This window comes from Capra hircus, chromosome 6, assembly GCF_001704415.2.
Source record: "Capra hircus breed San Clemente chromosome 6, ASM170441v1, whole genome shotgun sequence".
Classification (NCBI taxonomy): Eukaryota; Metazoa; Chordata; class Mammalia; order Artiodactyla; family Bovidae; genus Capra; species Capra hircus.
This window is the reverse complement of record NC_030813.1, coordinates 116,698,455-116,719,692: the sequence shown is the minus strand read 5'-3', so window position 1 is coordinate 116,719,692 and position 21,238 is coordinate 116,698,455. Positions and strand designations below refer to the sequence as shown.

Below are 21,238 nucleotides of genomic sequence, written 5' to 3'. Positions count from 1 at the left end.
GGCTGCTATTACACAGACATAAGTCGGGGTAACTGCACAGACGTAAGCCGAGTAACTATGAGGAATGTGCAAGCGGGGAGCTCAGCAGACCTGGCATAAGCAGCACCCAGAGCTGCGAGACTGCGGCCTAAGCTCTACTCCCTGCACCTACTTTTCAAAACAAGTGCCTGGGTTCAAATGAAATGACCCATAACAACATAAATAAGCACCTGATATCAGGGCCAATATATGCTAGCCCTCCATAAATGGTAGTGATTTACATATTTGAAAAATTAAGTTAGAAATGACCAGACCACATGGAGTGGCCATCGCCTTACCTGGATCTCACACGCAACCACAAGGTTGTGGATGAAATAGAAGGCCTCCTCAACGCTCTCTCCAACAGACACAAGACCGTGATTCCGGAGAATAAGAACCTAAGGGAAGAATCAGGAAAGTTCTAGGGACCAGGCAAGAACACAGATACGTTTTCTTCTTCCCTCGATAATTTAAATACCAGATTAGATGCCTACTGACCTTGCTTTTAGGCCCCAAATTTTTCTGAATTAAAATTTTTTCTTCCTCATCGACCAGAATCCCATGATAATCGTGATATGCCACTTCTCCAAGGGAAAGTGCCTCCGGGGAGATGGGCAAGAGTCCACATTTCATCGCAGAGACCTAGAGAACAGGCGGCAGCATCAGTGCAGGCCAGTCAGGGGTGCCCACAGCCTGACGACCGGCAAGCGCGCTCCTCAAACTGCTCTTTCAGAAATAAAGGGGCCCGTGAGATTGAGATGAGCCTTAGGGTTACTTCTGGGTCTTATTACCAATCCATACTTTGAAAAAATCAAAGCCACCACTATCAAGGAAGACTTCAAAAAATTTTTCACATCTTTCTGGATTTCTCCCACACTGACTATAAACAAGAAGTGAGCTCAGATTTAATATTAGTCCCAAAGCTGCTGCCGGGAGAAACAATGGCTTCCTCTAAATGAGGCACAGTGCTGCAAAGAGAAGTTTCTGAAGAGCTGAGAGGTTTTTGTGTACTTTTCACCTTAGTTCGTAGGTGTGAAAGGAACACCTGAAAATCAGATAAAAGGAAATGTATAAAGGTTTAGGGTAAGTATGCTGTACAATTTCTCTACATTAATTTAAGCGAAAGATCTAAGTGTCCGTATAGCCCTTGAGTTTCCTTAAATTTTCCAAACTGACCTTAGAATATGCTAATTTTAAATGTTTTCTACCTAGACAAACAGACTCCAGAGATTTAAATTATAACTGTAATAATTTCTTACAGAGAAGTTAATCTAAAAACACAATACCCCCAAAAAAGGCAATATCATTATTTAATTCCTTTCACGGTTAACAGTTTTTCTAGAAGATATTTCATTACAAAGTAAAGTTACTTTGTTAAGTTTTAAAACAAATTACATGCTAGATATTTGTAACAACCATATTCTCAAAGGTACCTCTAACAGTTCCTTTAAAAGCATGGATTTTTCTGGGTTGGAAGACCTGTATCACTTGGAGAATGATATCTAATAAACTGATGCCAACATTTGATGTATCTTCAAAGTAAAGCAAACAAACCAGATTCTCACATGCATCCATACAAGCAAAGATCTATGACATCAAAACATCTGGACAGAGTAAAATTCAGTATTTCTTAATCAATGAGGTCATCTGTCAAACCAACCCAGAAAGTCATTAAAATACAAAACTGGTGATAAAAAGCCAATTCCAGCTAGCTCTTGAGTGTTTGGCTCTCACAGGGCTGTACTAACAACCAGAAAGCGTACTTTCATACTGAGGGGTCTGAGGCTTTGTCAGGTGGCCTGTTTGTACCAGAGGGCCCAGACTTGGTCATCAGCATGCGCAAGGCTCCTGGCCAGCTCAGGGCTGGAGCTGAGTCTCCTCTAACGGCCTGGACCAGTTACATCACACAGCTCACAAGGTCTCAGCTCCCCAGCCAGGGACTGAGGCCAGGCGACAGCGCTGAGCACATGGCGTTCCACCCACTGGACCACCTAGGCCCTCCCCGCCCATCTCCTTACTCCTCCCGAGTCACGATCCAACCTAGGTTCCGCTGACTCCAAGCAGGTTATCTGTGCAGGTTATCTGTGGACGGCTGGCTGGGTTTGTCTCTAGGCCTCAACCTTTCCACCTATACTGGGCTTCTTCCCACAGTTCATCAAGCAGACTCAAGTCTCCTATATCTTAGTAGCCCTTCCACAGGGAGGAGCCCACAGGTCCTCCATCCACCACCCACCTCCCCGACTCCTCTTCCCACTCCTCCTCTCAAACAAGGAGTCTCCACTCACTGCTGCCACTCTGCACTCCCCACACAGCCTCCCAGGCACAGAAGTTTCTCTCACTCCCCTCTTCAACATACCGATTCTCTGTTAAGTCTTATGACATTTTCAGATTTATTACATTTTTCAAAATTAGATAGCTGGGCTTCCCTGGTGACTCAGCGGTAAAGAAAAGAATCCAACTGCTAATACTGAAGACACGGGTTCTATCCGGGAAGACGCCACGTGCCTCAGGGCAACTATGCCCGTGAGCCACAACTCCTGAGCCTGCGTTCAAGGGCCTGGGAGCCGCAGCTAGGGACGCCGGCACCTCACTGCGACTAGGGAGAAGCCCACACAGCAGCGAAGGCCAGCACAGCCAAAAGTAAGGTAGATAAAAATAAAATCACAAAAAGTGAAGTTTAAAGAAGTTCGTAAACGGACCCTTAAATACGTATATATACATTCATTCTTTTAAGAAAGTCGCACAGTAGGAAAAGTCTTCTAACCCAGTGAGAGGAAGGGCACCGACTTGCTGCGACGAGAGAGGGCAACGTGAGGAAAGGTGAAGCCCTGCTCCCCGAGCACCCTGTGACCGCAGGCTCTGCCACAGCAGCACACACTCACCGCGGCACCGGCTGGCGTGTGAATGTGCACGACACACCGCACGTCCGGGCGCGCAGCGTAAATGGCAGAGTGCAACGTGAAGCCAGCCTGGTTCACGCCTAGATTAGTGCTCCCGCGGTCTACGATGTCTCCTTGTAGGTTGACTTTAACCTGCAGTAAGAAAACAAACTTCAAATATCATGAGCATTTCAAGCTGTCTTAACGAGAAATTGTTTAAAACAAAGTTTAAAGCGTTAATAACTAAAAGTTTTCCTGTGAGTTAATCACACAAACAGACTTTGCCCTCTTTCTTGAATTTTATATGTCCATGCGCAAGAAGACCAGGACATTCTTACCAAACTGGAGGCAGTCACTTCACTGTAGAGAAGTCCAAAAGGTACAATGAGGAAATGCTCCTGCTCAGAGCTCACTCTGGTCTGTGGGGAGAATTACCAAATTAGCTCAAAAATCCTAGTGATATTATCTGCATCGCTTCCTGTCCATAGACTTACAAGTTTTCTGCGAACATTAGGTGTGCTACACAGGACTGCACTTAATTACAGGACCTATCACAGAGCTAAGAGGCAACTGGAAAGCTTTCTATTAGTATGCTGTTGTAGCTTACTAGCTACATAAAGTGAGCCTTGATCATATTCACGATAATTAACCTTATGAGGAGAAAAACCTATAGACTACCAAACCAGTACCATGTGTAAAAAGCTGATCTCCTCAAGGGTGTAATAATGAAAACCAAGAGCTACTTTTTAAAACTCAAAAAAAAAAATTTTTTTTAAAGCACTCAAAACCTAGAGGATGGTGAACAGTCATGAAAATCAGATGAGAGAAAGCGGCTCCGCTCTGCGTGATGAGGCGGCTCTACGCTTTGCGCCCTCGCTCCTCAGGCCTGGCTCTGCCTCCACCATACAGCTCTCTTTCAGCAACTCGTTTCATACAGATCGGTCACACATGATGCATTTGTGCGAGACGCCAGTTATGTAGTTGAGAGAGGGGAAAAATGAGTCCTGTCCTACAAGAGGAAAAAAAAAGTCCTGTCCTAATGAAATGTAGTCTGATTTTTAATCATTTGGGAATAGACTCAACAGACTTCGCAAAGCTACTGGGATGGAATACATTTACTCCTGGGCCAAGAATTCTAACTAGGGTCGGACAGACGGAATTCAGTGGTTGTTGGAAAGGCCTTACGACATTTAGTCAACTTCCTCACCAGCCCAGTGACTTCCGCAGTGGCCTAGACAGAAGCACACGTGGGGTCTGTGTGGACAGTGGCAGCGATGTCCTCAAATGGCCTGCCTCCCTCCTTCACTCTGCAAATAGTCCCCGGGGGGGTTACAGTCCATGGGGTCACAGACAGTCAGAGTGAAGTGACTTAGCACACACCCACACCCTTTTCTTACTGACAGTTCTTTATCTAGTCTGGATGCTAACTCTTTGTTAGCTACGCATGAGGCAGAAGCAGAAGATATTAAGAGGCGGCAAGAATACACAGAACTATACAAAAAATACCTTAATGACCCAGATAACCACGACGATGTGATCACTCATCTCGAGCCAGACATCCTCAAGTACGAAGTCAACTGGGTGTTAGGAAACATCAGTATGAACAAAGCCAGTCAGTGGAGGTGACAGAATTCCATCTGAGCTACTTCAACTCCAAAAAAGCTGATGTTGTTAAAGTGCTGCGTTCAATATGCCAGCAAATTTGGAAAACTCAGCAGCGGCCACAGGACTGGAAAAGGTCAGTTTTCATCCCAATCCCAAAAAAAGGCAGTGCCAAAAAATGTTCAAACTACTGCGCAATCGCACTCATCTCACACACTAGCAAAGTAATGCTCAAAATTCCCCAAGTTACGCTTCAATAGTACATGAACTGAGAACTTCCAGATGTTCAAACTGTATTTAGAAAAGGCAGAGGAACCAGAGATCACATTGCCAACATCTGTTGGATCATAGAAAAAGCAAGAGAGTTCCAGAAAGACATCTACCTCTGCTTCACTGACGACACTAAAGCCTTTGACTGTGTGCAACACAACAAACTGTGGGAAATTCTTCAAGAGATGGGAATACCAGACCATCTTCCTTGCCTCTTTAGAAACCTATATGCAGGTCCAGAAGCAACAGTTAGAAATGGACATGAGACAACAGACTGGTTACAAATTGGGAAAGGAGTATGTCAAGGCTGTATACCGTCACTCTGCTTATATGCAGAGTACATCATGCGAAATGCCGAGCTAGATGAAGCACAAGCTGGAATCAAGATTGCCAGCAGAAGTATCAATAACTTCAGATATGCAGATGACACCACCCTTATGGCAGAAAGCAAAGAGGAACCAAAAAGCCTCTTGATGAAAGTGAAAGATGAGAGTGAAAAAGCTGGCTTAAAACTCAACATTCAAAAAACTAAGATCATAGCAACCTGTCCCATCACTTCATGGCAAATAGTTGGGGAAATAATGAAAACAGGCAAAGATTTTATTTTCTTGGGCTCCAAAATCACTGGAGACGGGGACTGCAGCCATGAAATTAAAAGATGCTTGCTCCTTGGAAGAAAAGCTATGAGAAACCTAGACAGCACATTAAAAAGCAGAGACATTGCTTTGCTGACAAAGGTCCATGTTGTCAAATCTATGGTTTTTCCAGCAGTCATGTATGGATGTGAGAGCTGAACCATAAAGAAGGCTGAGCACTAAAGAATTGATGCTTTTGAACTGTGGTGTTGGAGAAGACTCTTGAGAGTCCCTTGGACTGCAAGGACCTCCAATCAGTAAAGCCTAATGGAAACCAACCCTGAATATTCATGCATTGGAAGGACTGATGCTGAAGCTGAAGCTCCAATACTTTGGCCAGCTGAAGTGAAAACCTGTCTCATTGGAAAAGACCCTGAGGCTGGGAAAGACTGAAGGCAGACAGAGAAGGGGACAAGAGAGGATGAGATGGTTGGATGGCATCACCGACTCACTGGACATGAGTTTGAGCAGGCTCTGGGAGCTGGTGAAAGACAGGGAAGCCTGGTGTGCTGCGGCCATGGGGTCACAGAGAGCTGGACACGACCAAGCAATCGACAACCACCAGCACCCAGTCAGTGGAGGTGACAGAATTCCATCTGAGCTATTTCAACTCCAAAAAAGCTGAGGCAAAATAGTCTAGACTGTAACCTTTTATTTTCATTCTTTTCATGGCGTCTTTTAATGACAAGAAATTTGTTTAACAGTCAAATTTATCCATCTTTTCTTTTATGATAAGTGCCTTGGTGTCCTAAGACAACTTTCCTTCAGTCAGAGGTTAAAAGTCAATTTTTTTCATTTATATTGATCCTAACCTGGTATGCTGAAGTCCATGGGGTCGCAAAAAGTTGGACATGGCTAAGCGACTGAACAACAAAATTATTAAAGTATTATTTTCACATGTAATCCTTAAATCACTGGAACTGCTTGTTGAGTCTATAATGTATAAGGGAAAAAGCCAATACAACTTTCCAACTCTGATTTTTCAATCCAGTTGTGCCAGCACCAATCATAGCCTGGTCTATCTTTCCCTTGCCGATCTGCGATGCCAACTCTTGTGTATCTGCTTTCAATAGAGGCAGATTCAGTTCTGGGTTCTGTCTCACTGATACATCTGTTTCTTCCCTTGGCTAAAGAACACTATTTTAATTATCATAAGTTTGACACTTGATAGGAAAAAATACCACGTTACCTAGTACTTCAGGAGTGCCTAGTCTATTCTAAGCCTTTGCCCTACACATAAACTTTAGAAGCATGATGTCAGGTTCCACATTAACAAAAACACTACACAGCCAGTTGTAATCACTTCTTTTCTGTTTGTATGTGTACACACACATAATTCATATAGCTATAAATAGTATGTATTTTATACTTTCATAATAATTTTCATGTTTTCACATGGTCTTTGTAATTGTTTTTCATAATATGTAATAGTCTCTCAAACTGATGTTTAATAACTGAGCCATTTCCCACCGGCTGCAGGATATTAAGACCCAGATATAACGGTTTCCTCCTTTTAAAAAAAATGGTGGCTGTGCGGCACACAGGCTTCTCTTAAGCGCAGCGTGCAGGCTCTCAGGTTGCAGTGTCTGGGCTCAGCTGCCCTGTAGCATGTGGGACCTGAGTTCCCCAACCAGGGATTGAACTTGCGTCCCCTGCACTGAAAGGAGGACTCTTAACCACTGGACCACCAGTGAATTCCTCATGTTTTCTTCTTTGACTTCTTTCCTAACCATATTTTTCCAAGAGTGCATTCAACAGATCTACACATTTTAATGGAAAAAGCTTAAAACATACAATTTTCTGAATTGCAAACAAAAAGGAGAAAGTGCTATACACTAAGTCCCAGAATGGAAAAAAAAAAAAAAAAAAAGACATTTCAAAGAAAGTTTTCTAGTCCCCAGTGGACCAGCACTGGCCTCACTTCATGTCTCCCCACAGTTAATACCCCTTCTCTGTGCACAAGGAATGAGTGTTAACGTCTTTCACTCAAAACCAGATATGCCTGACTCTGTTTCCGCTCCCACCCCTGAAGCTGCCCACCTCAGACGGTTAACACATTGCATGGAATGCATGGAGGTAGACCCAACTCCACTGACACCAAGAGGCGTTTAGGGGCAGGAAGGCCCTGCCATCAGCTAGTGCCAGCAAGAGAGGCAGCCCAGCTGCGCCATCCTGGTTTTGACAACCCCCACCACCCCACCGAAAGCTTCTCTAAATCCAAAGCAATCTTAAGATAGCAATGTAATTCAGACAATCATCCCCAATCCTCTAACACCTGTTAGCACTTTTAAATCCCTTTAGCGGGAAATCTCTATTGCCCTCTTTCAGAGAAAGGTCACAATGACCTCTGAGCGCATTTGGTTATACTGTTAATATGTCTTTTCTCTTAAATCTGTGTATGAAAATACCTAGACTTTGAAATCAAAAAATGGATTCCATAAATAGTTAGAAAAACAAACACCTTCTTTCTTAAAGATCCTGTAGCTCACAAGCTATAAGAAGTATTTTTTGGTAACTTCAATTTCTTTTTTTAAACATGCAGAAAAGGGTAATCTAAACAGCTGTTACTGCTGGTTATCTCAAAGAGTTAAAAGTACTCAGAGGACTAAAACTTCTTTTATATCTGTGTGAGGTACATTTGCCACAATAAATATATATATTTAAAATAGTCAATGAAAGGAATTATAAAAAACAGACGAGATCAAGTGGTTCAAAAAAGAGATCACCTCCACAAGAGAGACAAAAAACAAAAGAGGAAAGGGGAGGGAAGGGGAAGAGACGGGAGGGGCGGGAGAGAGCCAGAAACCTCACAATACACGGCTGCTGTTAGTAGCTCAGTCCTGTCCACCTCTTTGCAACCCCACAATTGCAGCACGCCAGGCTTCGCTGTCCATCACCAACTCTCAGAGCTTGCTCAAACCCATGTCCACTGAGTCGGTGATGCCATCCAGCCATCTCATCCTCTGTTGGCCCCTTCTCCTGCCTTCTACCTTTGGCAGCATCACAGTCTTTTCCAATGAGTCAAGTCTTTGCATCAGGTGGCCAAAGTATCAGAGCTTCAGCTTCAGCATCAGTCCTTCCAATGAATATTCAGGACTAACTTCCTTCAGGATGGACTGGTTGGTCTCCTTGGAGTCCAAGGAACTCTCAAGAGTCTTCTCCAACACCACAGTTCAAAAGCATCAATTCTTCAGCACTCAGCTTTCTTTACGGTCCAGCTCTCACATCCATACGTGACTACTGGAAAAACCATAGCATTGATCATACGGACCTTTGTTGGCAAAGTAATGTCTCTGCTTTTTAACATGCTGTCTAGGTTTTTCATAGCTTTTCTTCCAAAGAGCAAGCATCTGTTAATTTCATGGCTGCAGTCCCCATGTGCAGTGATTTTGAAGCCCAAGAAAATAAAGTCTTTCACTGTTTCCCCATCTATTTGCCATGAAGTGGTGGGACTGGATGCCATGATCTTAGTTTTCTGAATGTTGAGTTTTAAGCCAGCTTTTTCACTCTCCTCTTTGATAATGCATTAAGATCTTAAAAAAGTAGGAAGTGATGGAATTCCAAGCCAGGAAGCAAAGTCTGACCTGTAGGTAGGAGTCGGAACACTGCAACAGGTGGTCAGGAGTATAAAACGGGCAAAAACATCAGGAACGAGGTGCCGTTTTCTTGGCAAGATGACATGGTCACTTGTGGGGTGGCGGGGTCAGGAGTTTTGAACAAAGGAAAAGACAGTGGAGAAATCTTAGTGAGCTTGTAAGAGAAATGTCCCACAGTTGTCAGATAGCAGTGTGGGTCTACTTGAGCCTGAGGTTGTAAATCTATGGAGAAAGCCAGCAGGCTCTGTTTTGAGGCTCTCAGCACAACCGGATCTGGCTTCTCAGGTACAGGGAGGAATAACACAGTGTTGGCAAAGAGTATTACTGAAATGACGGACCCTGAAAGCCAGGCTGGATGGACATAACAGAGAGAACATGGGTGGTGGGCTGAGATACAGAAGGAAAACCCCAGAAAGGCAGTACCTGTCTCCTTTACTGACACAAGCCCAGAGTCAGAATCATGCCCAGTACAGAGCAATAAATAGTTACAGCAGATGCCCAATAAAAACTCACTGCAAGAATGAACTGAAGAAAACAAGAGGTCCTAATGATGTTGATAAATGGCTAAGTATGAAAGACAGAAGGCTTTGGTCAAAGTAGGAAAGAAAATACCTTCATTCTTGGCATTTAGTCATAAGAAGAACTTTCTGTTGTTGCCGTAAGTCACTAACTTGTGTCCGACTCTTTGCGACCCCACGGACTGCAGCACGCCAGGGTTCCCTGTCTTTCACTATCTCCTGGAGTCTGCTCAAACTCACGTCCATTGAGTCGGTGATGCCATCCAACCACCTCATCCTCTGCTGCCCTCTTCTCCTCCCGCCTTCAATCCTTCCCAGGATCAAGTTCTTTTCCAACGAGTTGGCTCTTCACATCAGGTAGCCAAAGTGTCAGAGCTTTACTTTCAGCCATCAGTCCTTCCAGTGAGTATTCAGGACTGACCTATAGGATGGACTAGTGGGATCTCCTTGCAGTCCAAGGGATTCTCAAGAGCCTTCCCCAACACCACAGTTCAAAGGCATCAGTTCTCTGGCATTCAGCCTTCTTCATGGTGCAACTTTAAAGAGAACTTTAGGAACTGCCTTAATTTGGCTAACAGTCATTTATTAGGTTTTCATCAAGAAAAGAGTTTTAAAGAACTACTGTCCTCATAACTTTTAATTCAAACTGGCTAAATCTCCGATTATTACATGGTGCAGTCAGGAGTCAGAAAGAAGGTATCCCAAGACTTCCTTTGGCTCAGCCAGAGTCCCCCTTCCTCTTAATGAAGAGAGGTGGTGCAGACACATAGTGTTCCACTTCTCGTTCAGTTACACCCCACTCAGTACTCACTGTGATATGATTGTAGATGAGCTGAGACCATCCAAAGAGATCCGCTAGTCTATAAAACGCTGCCAGTTTACACCGCAGCAACTTCTCCCCTTTGTCATAGGCAATAGAATCAGACCCTCTAAGGTCATTCACAGGAGTCACCATACCAAGACCTGAAATATAAAAGAAAAAAAAAAAGATTCAAAAACTTAATGTTTCTTGTCAAATGTAACTCAGACAGTTGAGATACTAATCCTCCCACAAAGGGTCAGGAGGTAAGTCTTGAAAATGTCCAGGACTATTTTATAAAGGCTATGTTCCCCAAAATTAATACAAAAGTTAGGGTAGAAATAAGTAACAAAAAAGTAGCCAATTTGTGAGATGCAGTAAAGGAATGCTTAGGAGGAAATTTACACTATTAAATATATAGATTAGAAGGGTTTTTTAAAAATGATCTAGGTTTCTACCTTATAAAACTGCAAATTAAGCCCAAAAAGAAAAAAAGAGCAACAAAGATCAAGCAGATGAGAATCAAACAAAAACATTGAGAATAACTGATTTAATCCTGAGAATGTTAAAAAAATAACAAAATTAAAAACAAAAGGAAATAAAATACATTTCCAGCCCAGACTCATCAACAAAACATAGAAAGACAGAAATTGCCAATATGAACAAGCAAGAGGGAGTCTCACTGCATGTCCCACAGGCAGTGAAAGGACGGCACCAACATCTATGACAGCAGCTTTTTAAACTTAGATGAAACAGACAAATTCCTTGAACGACAAAAGGTTTTAAAGTTCACTCTGGAAGAAATTGAACCGTGAACTCCCTGATGTTCAAGCTGGTTTTAGAAAAGGCAGAGGAACCAGAGATCAAATTGCCAACATACGCTGGATCATGGAAAAAGCAAGAGAGTTCCACAAAAACATCTATTTCTGCTTTATTGACTATGCCAAAGCCTTTGACTGTGTGGATCACAAGAAACTGTGGAAAATTCTGGAAGAGATGGGAATACCAGACCTGCCTCTTGAAAAATCTGTATGCAGGTCAGGAAGCCAACAGTTAGAAGTGAACATAGAACAACAGACTGGTTCCAAATAGGAAAAGGAGTACGTCAAGGCTATACATTGTCACCTTGCTTATTTAACTTATATGCAGAGTACATCATGAGAAACGCTGGACTGGAAGAAACACAAGCTGGAATCAAGATTGCTGGGAGAAATATCAATAACCTCAGATGTGCAGATGACACCACCCTTATGGCAGAAAGTGAAGAGGAACTAAAAAGCCTCTTGATGAAAGTGAAAGAGGAGAGTGAAAAAGCTGGCTTAAAGCTCAACATTCAGAAAACGAAGATCGTGGCATCTGGTCCCATCACTTCATGGGAAATAGATGCGGAAACAGTGGAAACAGTGGCAGACTTTATTTTTAGGGGGCTCCAAAATCCCTGTAGATGGTGACTGCAGCCATGAAATTAAAAGACGCTTACTCCTTGGAAGGAAAGTTATGACCAACCCAGATAGCATATTCAAAAGCAGAGACATTACTTTGCCGACTAAGGCCCGTCTAGTCAAGGCTATGGTTTTTCCTGTGGTCACGTATGGATGTGAGAGTTGGACTGTGAAGAAAGCTTAACACCAAAGAATTGATGCTTTTGAACTGTGGTGTTGGAGAAGACTCTTGAGAGTCCCTTGGACTGCAAGGAGATCCAACCAGTCCATTCCGAAGAAGATCAGCCCTGGGATTTCTTTGGAGGGAATGATGCTGAAGCTGAAACTCCAGTACTTTGGCCACCTTATGCGAAGAGTTGACTCATTGGAAAAGACTCTGATGCTGGGAGGGATTGGGGGCAGGAGGAGAAGGGGACGACAGAGGATGAGATGGCTGGATGGCATCACGGACTCGATGGACGTGAGTCTGAGTGAACTTCGGGAGTTGGTGATGGACAGGGAGGCCTGGTGTGCTGCGATTCATGGGGTCGCAAAGAGTCAGACACGACTGAGCGACTGAAGTGAACTGAACCGATGAATTATGAACTATCTCAAGCAAAAGTACAGAGAAAATAATCTGTGGAAATGGAACCCAAAGTGACTTGCACAGGACTCTCTAAAGGGGAGGGGAGTATGGGAGTGAGAAAACAAAAGAAAAGACCCAGATAGAAAGGAGGGTTGAACGCTTCAGCACCGCCATAGTTTAGCACTTCACAAAAACAGCTGAAGAGGGAGCCCTAGAGTCAGGATTCCTGAACCACAGCCCTCCTGGAAAATTAAATTCATGTAAAAATAAACAGAAAAACATCATGATCAAATACCACACAAAAACTATTAAAATAAAAAGGAACAAAATCACATTCCTACACATAATGAAAGCACACAAGAAAGAAACGACCACAAAACAAATGGAAACTATAACCTATTATTTCATACAAAATAAAAGCATTAATAATGAAAGTGAAAGCATTAGTTGCTCAGTCGTGTCTGACTCTTTGCAACCCTTCAACTGTAGCCCACCAGGCTCCTCTGTCAACGGGATTTCTCAGGCAAGAATACTGGAGTTGAGTTGCCATCCCCTTCTCCAGGGGACCTTTCCAACCCAGGGATCAAATCCAGGTCTCCTGCATTGCAAGCAGATTCTTTACCATCTGAGCCACTAGGGAAGGTATGAAAAAATTTTAATATAATTGGAAAAATTTAGAAATGAGGGATGGAATGTAAACGTAATTAGATATAAATGAAAAACACTTTAAAAAATAAATACTAAAAAGAAGCATAAAGGTGAGAAAGAAGAAAAACTTTTTAAATCATAAAGAAATGAAGAAAGTAATAAAAAAAAAAAAGACCTGAAAAAAAGTGACAGTTAAGACAAAGAAAATCCAACAAACAAAATTCAATGGGTATACTAGGAAACAAAAGCAAGTGAACAAGTATTAAAAACTAACTCAAGAAAACACTCTGAAAACACAGATTTGGAACGGAAGGGCACATTATCGAGAAAAGTGATCGAGAAGGATCAATACCAAGACATATTCTGGCAAAATTTCTGGACTCTAAAGAAAAAAAAAGTCAACCATCAAGGAAAGAAATCAAGTAACTTATACAGAAATACTGTCTTCAAATTCCAAGAAAATGAATTATGTATTTAAGATACACAAAATAGGAAAATGTGAGTCAATGATTTTATACCAAACTAAGTAAATGAAATTAACACTGACACGTAAAGGCCACAATGCAAGAACTCAGAAGTCCTTCCCAGAAGTGTTTTCTGAGAAATTTACTATAAAAGGAACTTCAGACAACCAAACTGTCTCAGGGAACACAAAGACTGGTGGTGAGCATTAAACATACATTTATTACAGGATTAAACTTCCAAGGTGGCCCTAAGTGATCAAGAATCCGTCTGCCAACGCAGGAGACGCGGCTTCAATTCCTGAATCGGGAGGATCCCCTGGAGTAGGAAATGGCAACCCACTCCAGTCCTCCTGCCAGGAAAATGGTGGGCTACAGTCCTCTGGGTCGCAGAGAGTTGGACGTGACTGATCACACAGACTGATTCACAGGATTAAATTATCGACTGTTGACGCTAGATGAATCGTAATAAGGGAAGACCGTAACATGCAACGGTCACATGCTCGGAGCACACAGACTAGTTTGAAACATGAGCAGAGAACACACTGGTACAGGACTGGTGCTGCACGCGCTCTGTGGGAAAGGTCTGAGTTACTACGCGACAGTCAACATCTGCTCTCCTCCTGTCCTGGGGATCCAGAGCTCTTGGAGAAGAAAGGAAAACAAATGTCAGATAGAAAAGGGTAAATGAAAAACCCCTTAGACCTGAATTTTAACTGAAATTATGATTTCTACATATTTACAATTATACTTACAATTCCAATGTATCAACATAGTATATGAACCACCAGGTAATATATATTTCCTATCTTTATCCACTAAAAAGGACTAGAAAAAAATGACTGACCAGTCAGCAGCGAAAAGCATTCCTAGCACCCAGACTAAAATTTCATTTTTCACAAAAAGAAATCAAGGTTTCTTAGAGAAACGGCTGACTCCAGATGTGGGGCAGGAAACGTACACAGTGAGCCTAGCACACCGCCCACAGGGCCGGGTGGACGCTGCCGGAGATAACCGGCTCAGGATCTCTCCCGTCAAAGGCTGCTGCATCAGAAGAGGGAACTGCAATGCTTTCAAACACGTTGAATGTATTTAAGTCCATGCATCCAAAATACTACTAAAGAATCAGTAATCGGTGACTTTAGAAGTATGACAGGAAACCAACCTCTCTCTCACTTTGGAAAGGGTTTTTTTCCAGCAGTCATGTACGGATGAGAGAGCTGGACCATAAGGAAAACTGAGCACCGAAGAATAGATGCTTTTGAAGCTTCCAAGTCCCTTGGGCTGCAAGGAGATCCAACCAGTCCATCCTAAAGGAGATCAGTCCTGGGTGTTCACTGGAAGGACTGATGCTGAAGCTGAAGCTCCAATACTTTGGCCACCTCACGTGAAGAATGGACTCATTGGAAAAGACCCTGATGCTAGGAGGGATTGAAGGCGGGAGGAGAGGGGGCGACAGAGGATGAGATGGCTGGATGGCATCACCGACTCGATGGACAGGAGTTTGACAAGCTCCGGGAGATGATGATGGATAGGGAGGCCTGGCGGGCTGCAGTCCATGGGGTCACAAAGAGTCGGACACGACTGAGCAACTGAACTGAACTCTTCCTATATGAACTGTACCATGGGGTAAGCAAAAGAGCTGAGAGGAAGCTTCATTCTATGTGCGGACTGAGCGCTGGTTTCCAAACGACTGCAGCAAGGACACTGCTCTGCTTCGTACGAAACCCTGACCAAGAAGCAGGCCGCCTATGGACGGCTTCGCACTGAGTTCCCGCAGTCATGTGCTGAGCGACAGAAGGAGGCAGCGCCCACGCTGGTCACTCACCATTTCCCAGGGCAGGTTCTCTTTATACAAGCATTCTAACTAGTAAATACAGAAGGAATTGACAGAACTAAAACACCCCCATCTTGGAGCTTTTGTTCAATTAATGGGCCCTGGCACTGAGCACGCAGGGCTGCTCCAAGACAGACGACAATGAGCAGGCATGCAGCTGCAGAGGGAGCACAGCGACGCCCATCTCTGCTCACCAAAGAGCAGAGTCCAGACACACCCAGGCCTCCAGACCCAGCCACCAATCACCACAAATGCAAGAGGCAAAAGGGACGTGTTAGCACCACGGAGATGGAGTCAGCAGAAGGCAAGACTGCAGAAAACTCTACAGGTCAATGAACCCCATTTTCTTTGAAGTGTGAGGAGAAAGAGAGAGAAGGGCAATCTGCAGCTTTAAAAACGCTTACAAGACAGCAAGTAAAAAAGACAAACATTAAACCATCGAGCCGGAGAAGGCGATGGCAGCCCACGCCAGTACTCTTGCCTGGAAAATCCCATGGACAGAGGAGCCTGGTGGGCTGCAGTCCATGGGGTCGCTGAGAGTCAGACACGACTGAGCGACTTCCCTTTCACTTTTCACTTTCATGCACTGGAGAAGGAAATGGCAACCAGCTCCAGTGTTCCTGCCTGGAGAATCCCAGGGACGGCGGAGCCTGGTGGGCTGCCGTCTATGGGGTCGCACAGAGTCGGACATGACTGAAGCGACTTAGCAGCAGCAGCAGACCATCAAGCTTAAGGATAACCATTTGGATGATAAAACTATAAAGAAAAGAAAAGCAGTGACACCATTCAAGTCAAGAAGGTAATTCCTTTTAAGAGGGCTAATGGGCAGGGCAAGCCACCGACGAAACTTTAATTCTTAACCAAGGTATTGGTCATAAAGGAGCTCACCTTAAAACCGTTCGTAAGTCATATTTACATTTGTCCTACACCACCTACATACGCTATATTCCACAACAAAGGTTAACATTTGTATAAGAATTTTATATTTAAGAGACAAACTATTAGATACAACTAAAACTAGAATCTTTTCTTCCTTCTTTTTTTGGTGTAGCACTATGAAAATTTCCTTTATCTCTGATTATAAGACAATATATGCTTTTCTGGTAAGCAGCCTGAGGTAACCTCTAAAAATGGTTCCCTATTCATTTGACCCAGAAAACCCCACAAAATCATGCAAATCAAGAGGTTCAAATCTTTATGTACTTTGAACAGTCATGAAACTGCCCCAGCGATTAAGGGCATGATATCCAAAAAGCCACGGAATATCTGAAGGATGTCCCTCTGAAGAAGCAGCACGCCATCCTGACGGTGTCACAATGATGGAGCGGGGAGGTGCGCACAGGTCAAAGAGTGGGGCTGGATCCAGGGTCAGGGGCCCAGAAAGAGTGCTGAGCTTTTCCTGCACATGCTCAAAACTGCAGGGAGTGATGCTGAACTTAAGGGGCTCGATGCAGACTCTCTGGTCACTGAGCACATCCGGGTGAACAAAGCCCCCAGGACTTCCAGAGCTCATGGTCGGATCAACCCATACACGAATTCTCCCTGCCATACTGACATGATCCTTACTGAAAAAAAGTACAGTGTTCCTAAACCAGAAGAGAAGGCTGCAGAGAAGAAAAAGAGACCCCAGAAGAAACTGAACAAGCAAAAACTTAGCGCCTGGGAACAAATGCCACAAAAAATAAATGCAAATAAAAGAAAAAAACCACAGTAAGTGAGTAAATATATTAATTGTCCTTTATTATCCAATTCATATAAATATCACTAGACTCTCTTAGAAATCCATATGAAAACCTAATGACTACCATTCAACTTCAGGATGCAAATGTGAGTTCATAACTCACGTGTGATTCTTAACACTCGGTGGGTGTCAACAATGAGATCACTTGCGTGAAAGTTAATCAACTTCCAAGAAGAGAGAACAGCCAGGAAACCAGCAGGCGGCTCGTGACCCAGTGGAAAGCAAACCCTTCAGTCAGTCAGAGCTCATTATCCAGCGCATCAGACGGATCCATGCACAGCGGCTGAGACAGCTGACCTGCAGGGTGCCCCAGGCTCCACCCAGCCACACGCACGCTCACAAATGCAACAGCCACAGCAAAGCGCCATCTCTGCACAGCTAACCATTCTGTGCTCACATTCACCCACTCAACATTTTCCTTCTGACTTTCTTTTGGAATTTCTCTGTTTCTCATTCATTTGCAAACAGCAGTGAAGATGGTAAATAAGAAAGGGTGGCCTGGCTGAAATAAGTTCAGGCAAAATCAACATGCTTCTCCCCAAGCATTATTTCTGATTAGTTTTTTTCTTTTTAATTCACAAAGGGTCTGAGAAGCCACATATTAATAAAATGCCATCTGCCTAAGAAATAAGTCTCACTGGCCCCTAACAAAGGGAGCCCTCTCCAGTCTGGCTGACGCTCGATCAGTAGAGACACCTGCAGTGCAGAGACCCAGGCTTGGTGCCCCTGTGTTGGGAAGACCCCTGGAGAAGGGAATGGCAACCTGCTCCAGTATTCTTGCCTGGAGAATTCCATGGACAGACAGGTCCGGTGGGCTAAGCTTCACGGGGCTGCAGAAGAGTCAGACACGACTGAGCAACTATCACAGAGTCAAGATATGTTTAGGCCTATCTTTTACTGTAACTAAAGTTCAATTTAAAAAGAAAAACAAAACTCAATTCCATGTGTTACACTATGTGTGCGCACCTATTTCACATAACAAAGAGCCAGGAAATTCAGCCTGGAAAACGGCAGAGCATGTGTACAGTCAGAAAGTACTCACTCATGTTCAAGGCCGCCATCCCTCCCTGTGGAGCCGCCGGGTAGACATTGGGTACGTTTGTGGTCATGAAATCTGCAATCTGCTGCAATGCCAACAGGCCTGTGGGATTCTTCCCCTTCTTGAACTGTTCCTGTATCATTGACTCCAATTCTTCACAGAAAGCCTAATAAAAGGCAAATTAAAACAATGAGACACCTTGAGACACACGGCAAAGCTAACTATCACACAGACCAACTTTTTTGTTTGTTTTCATCCACTGCTGCAAAGGCAAATGGGTATTCTCATACATCACTACTTGGAACGTAAATTAGTACATTCTTTTTGGAAAGTAATTTAACAAGGTAAAAGCTAAACAATCTGAATAAACATTCTATTCCTAGGAATCATTTCTAAAGAACTAATCAGAGATGTGCTCAAAGGTTTATTCGTAAGGATGTTCATTCCAGTATTACCAATAAAAGGAAACAGAGGTAACACTCTACATTTTAAACAGAAGAGAACTGATTAAATACACTCAGTCACCTTACAATGGAATTCTATGCACACATTCAACATGAAAGGCCAAAAACTTACATGACACTAGGCACTGAGAACATACAGATACTGGGGGAAAAAAAAACAAACCTGCTTTGCCATCAAGGAACTTGACACTTAGTAAGGGAAATGCAAACTGAAAAAGTCCCTAGTACAAGGGACTGACCGCCTGTCTCAGCAGCATTCTGGATGAGCCGTATGTGCAATACAGGGCCGAGCTTAGCAATGAGCAGTGAGCCTGGAAACACCCATCTGGATCCTAGCCTCTGGTCCCAGCAAGCAGTCACCATCAATGAGCTTGTCTGCGGGTATGGTCCCAACTCCCGACGGTCCAACAGCCGCACTCCCGCCTCTCAGCCCTGATGGTCTCTCCCTCTCCCTCTCCCTCCGTTCACTGGGGCCCATTTCCACCCTCACGCCCGAGACCGCCTCCTTCCTAGCAATCGTGCCCCTCTTTGACCTCAGAGCCAAGCACATGTTCTCCACACACCCTCTCCTAGCGTCTAGCTCACCCTCCCTTCAACCCCATCATGGTCCTAAGACCTCATGGCGAGCCGGCATCATTCCCTCACTCACCTGAGGCCCTTGGTTTAACACTAAGCACGCCCTTACTTACAGCTCTGACTCCCTGCCATTTCATCTGGCAAAATCCCAGCCCCAGGTTCAACTCTTCACCCTTTCTATTCGTGAGCACTGGCCCGAGCGCGCCCCTCTGAGTGCGTTCCCGGCTCCTCGTGTCGCCTCCCTCGTCCACTCCTCCACGCCACTCCCCATGCCCACTCTGAGCAGATGACTCCCACGGTTACTCTGCGGAGAACAGAGAACCCTGAAGGCAACTTCACAGGTTCCCTCTCACAGCTCCCAACTGGTGGCACCCGCACCCACAGAGAGGGGCTTCCCACCCCTGGCTGCAGCTCCTAAAACCCAAACACCAACACTGGGTCCACGCTGCCCAGGGGCTTCCAGACTTATCAGCCTTTTCTCTAGTGTCCACGCTACCCAGGGGCTTCCGGACTTAGTGGCCTTTTCTCTAGTGTCCACGCTGCCCAGGGGCTTCCAGACTTAGCGGCCTTTTTTCTAGTGCCCACGCTGCCCAGGGGCTTCCGGACTTAGCAGCCTTTTCTCTAGTGTCCTCCTCTATCCAGATCCCACAGGGCACGTGGGTCAGCAGCCCTCTGACACTGACTGTGTTCGCAGCACCCCTGGTGCCCGCACAGTGCCCGGCACACACCTGGTATTCAAAGTTTAGTTTCTTCACTCTCTCCTCAGTGATTTTCACTTAGTTACTTATTCTCAAGCCAGGTCTAAATGTTGTCCTGATTCTTTTGTTCCCTCTCTCAGCTCTTCCTCCACGTCCATCAGCAAGTCCTACTTATCCCACCTTCGAAATAAAACACAAAGGAGCCTACCTCTCTCCACCTCCACCTCCACCACCGCTCTGGCCAAGCTACCAGACCTCCTGTTTGAAGAAAGGTTCCTCTCTCGTCCTGTACGATGCTCTCTCTCTACCAACCCAGGATGACTCAGACTGAAAAGCGCCGTTTCCACCTGCAGCCCTCCAGTGCCCCTCTGCTGTGCTCTGAACTAGACAGACTTGTGAGCTGAGCTTCCAGGCCTCCTAGGACCACGCCCTCCTCCCCTGCAACCCCACCGCCCCTCCCCGCCCCTCCCGCTCCCTCTGCCTACTGCAAGGGCTGCCCTTCCATCCCCCAAGCTCGCTCCTCCCCTAGGACTTCCATCCCTGCCGCTCCCCCAGCCTGGAATGCTGCTCCCCTCCCTGCAGGCGGGCTCCTTCCTGTCATTCAGAGTTCAGAACCCCACTCAGAGAGGACTGTGCCAGCCAGCCACACACCATCGAGCCAGCCAACTGTCCCCCGCACTGGGTCATGTGTGTTGTGTCTTGGTCATCTCCTAACTAGGACGTAAAGTCTGAGACTTGCTCTGGGCACTTACACAGGTGTGATACATGTCACAGTTCACCCAGGTGTGTACTTAAGACTTGTGTATTTTACTGTAAGTTATAGTATTGAGGAATTATATATGAATAATAACAATCAAACACGTGAGCTTTACATGCCTTGTTTATTGCTAAATGCCCAATTCCTTGCAGATGGAGATAATCAACATATAAAAAAAGTTACCTGCCAAGTGACACCTCAAATATTAAGGAAATAAAACAATGGGTTAAAATGATAAAACGAGCGAGACACACACAGACGCAGCATCACCGACATGAGCAAGCTACAAAGAAGAGAGGGAGCAGGCCCGCGTGGCCCTCGCCCCCACCGCGTCCTCTGCCTGCCTCTGCCGGTGGAAAACTGAAGCCGAAGAGTAAGTCTGATGAGAGAAGGGAGAAATGCTGAAACCGGGGAAAACGGTCAAAGGAGACTAAAGAACAACAGCACAGTCATCAAGCAGAGTCAAGGACCTTCAGCTGTTTCTCAAGGGCTGTAGATAATGTTCTAAGCCACATCCTGTGAGCTGTCTTATAGATACTAAAACCCCAGGTGAAGTTAACCACATGATAACCAGACTGTACCCAGGACACGAGCTGCCAATTTCAAGAAGTGACCACAAAGAAACGGCAACAAGTGCACCCCAGAACTGAAGATGAACTGTACCTAAAACCACCAAGAGGATGCTAGTCAGGC

General features: G+C 44.7%; 1 protein-coding gene across 10 annotated transcripts in view; it reads right to left on the bottom strand.

The window, feature by feature from the left end:
* ADD1 (adducin 1) overlaps nucleotides 1–21,238 on the bottom strand; it is an 89,843-nt gene that overhangs the window by 20,501 nt on the left and 48,104 nt on the right. For all 10 annotated transcript variants that reach the window (XM_018049843.1, XM_018049841.1, XM_018049845.1 and 7 more), the window contains exons 3-8: nucleotides 18,054–18,216; nucleotides 10,330–10,481; nucleotides 3,236–3,316; nucleotides 2,901–3,050; nucleotides 517–660; nucleotides 318–416 (exon numbers count right to left, since the gene is read on the bottom strand). In XM_018049843.1, the coding sequence (XP_017905332.1) occupies nucleotides 318–416; nucleotides 517–660; nucleotides 2,901–3,050; nucleotides 3,236–3,316; nucleotides 10,330–10,481; nucleotides 18,054–18,216 (789 nt within the window). The remainder of the gene's footprint in view (nucleotides 1–317; nucleotides 417–516; nucleotides 661–2,900; nucleotides 3,051–3,235; nucleotides 3,317–10,329; nucleotides 10,482–18,053; nucleotides 18,217–21,238) is intronic.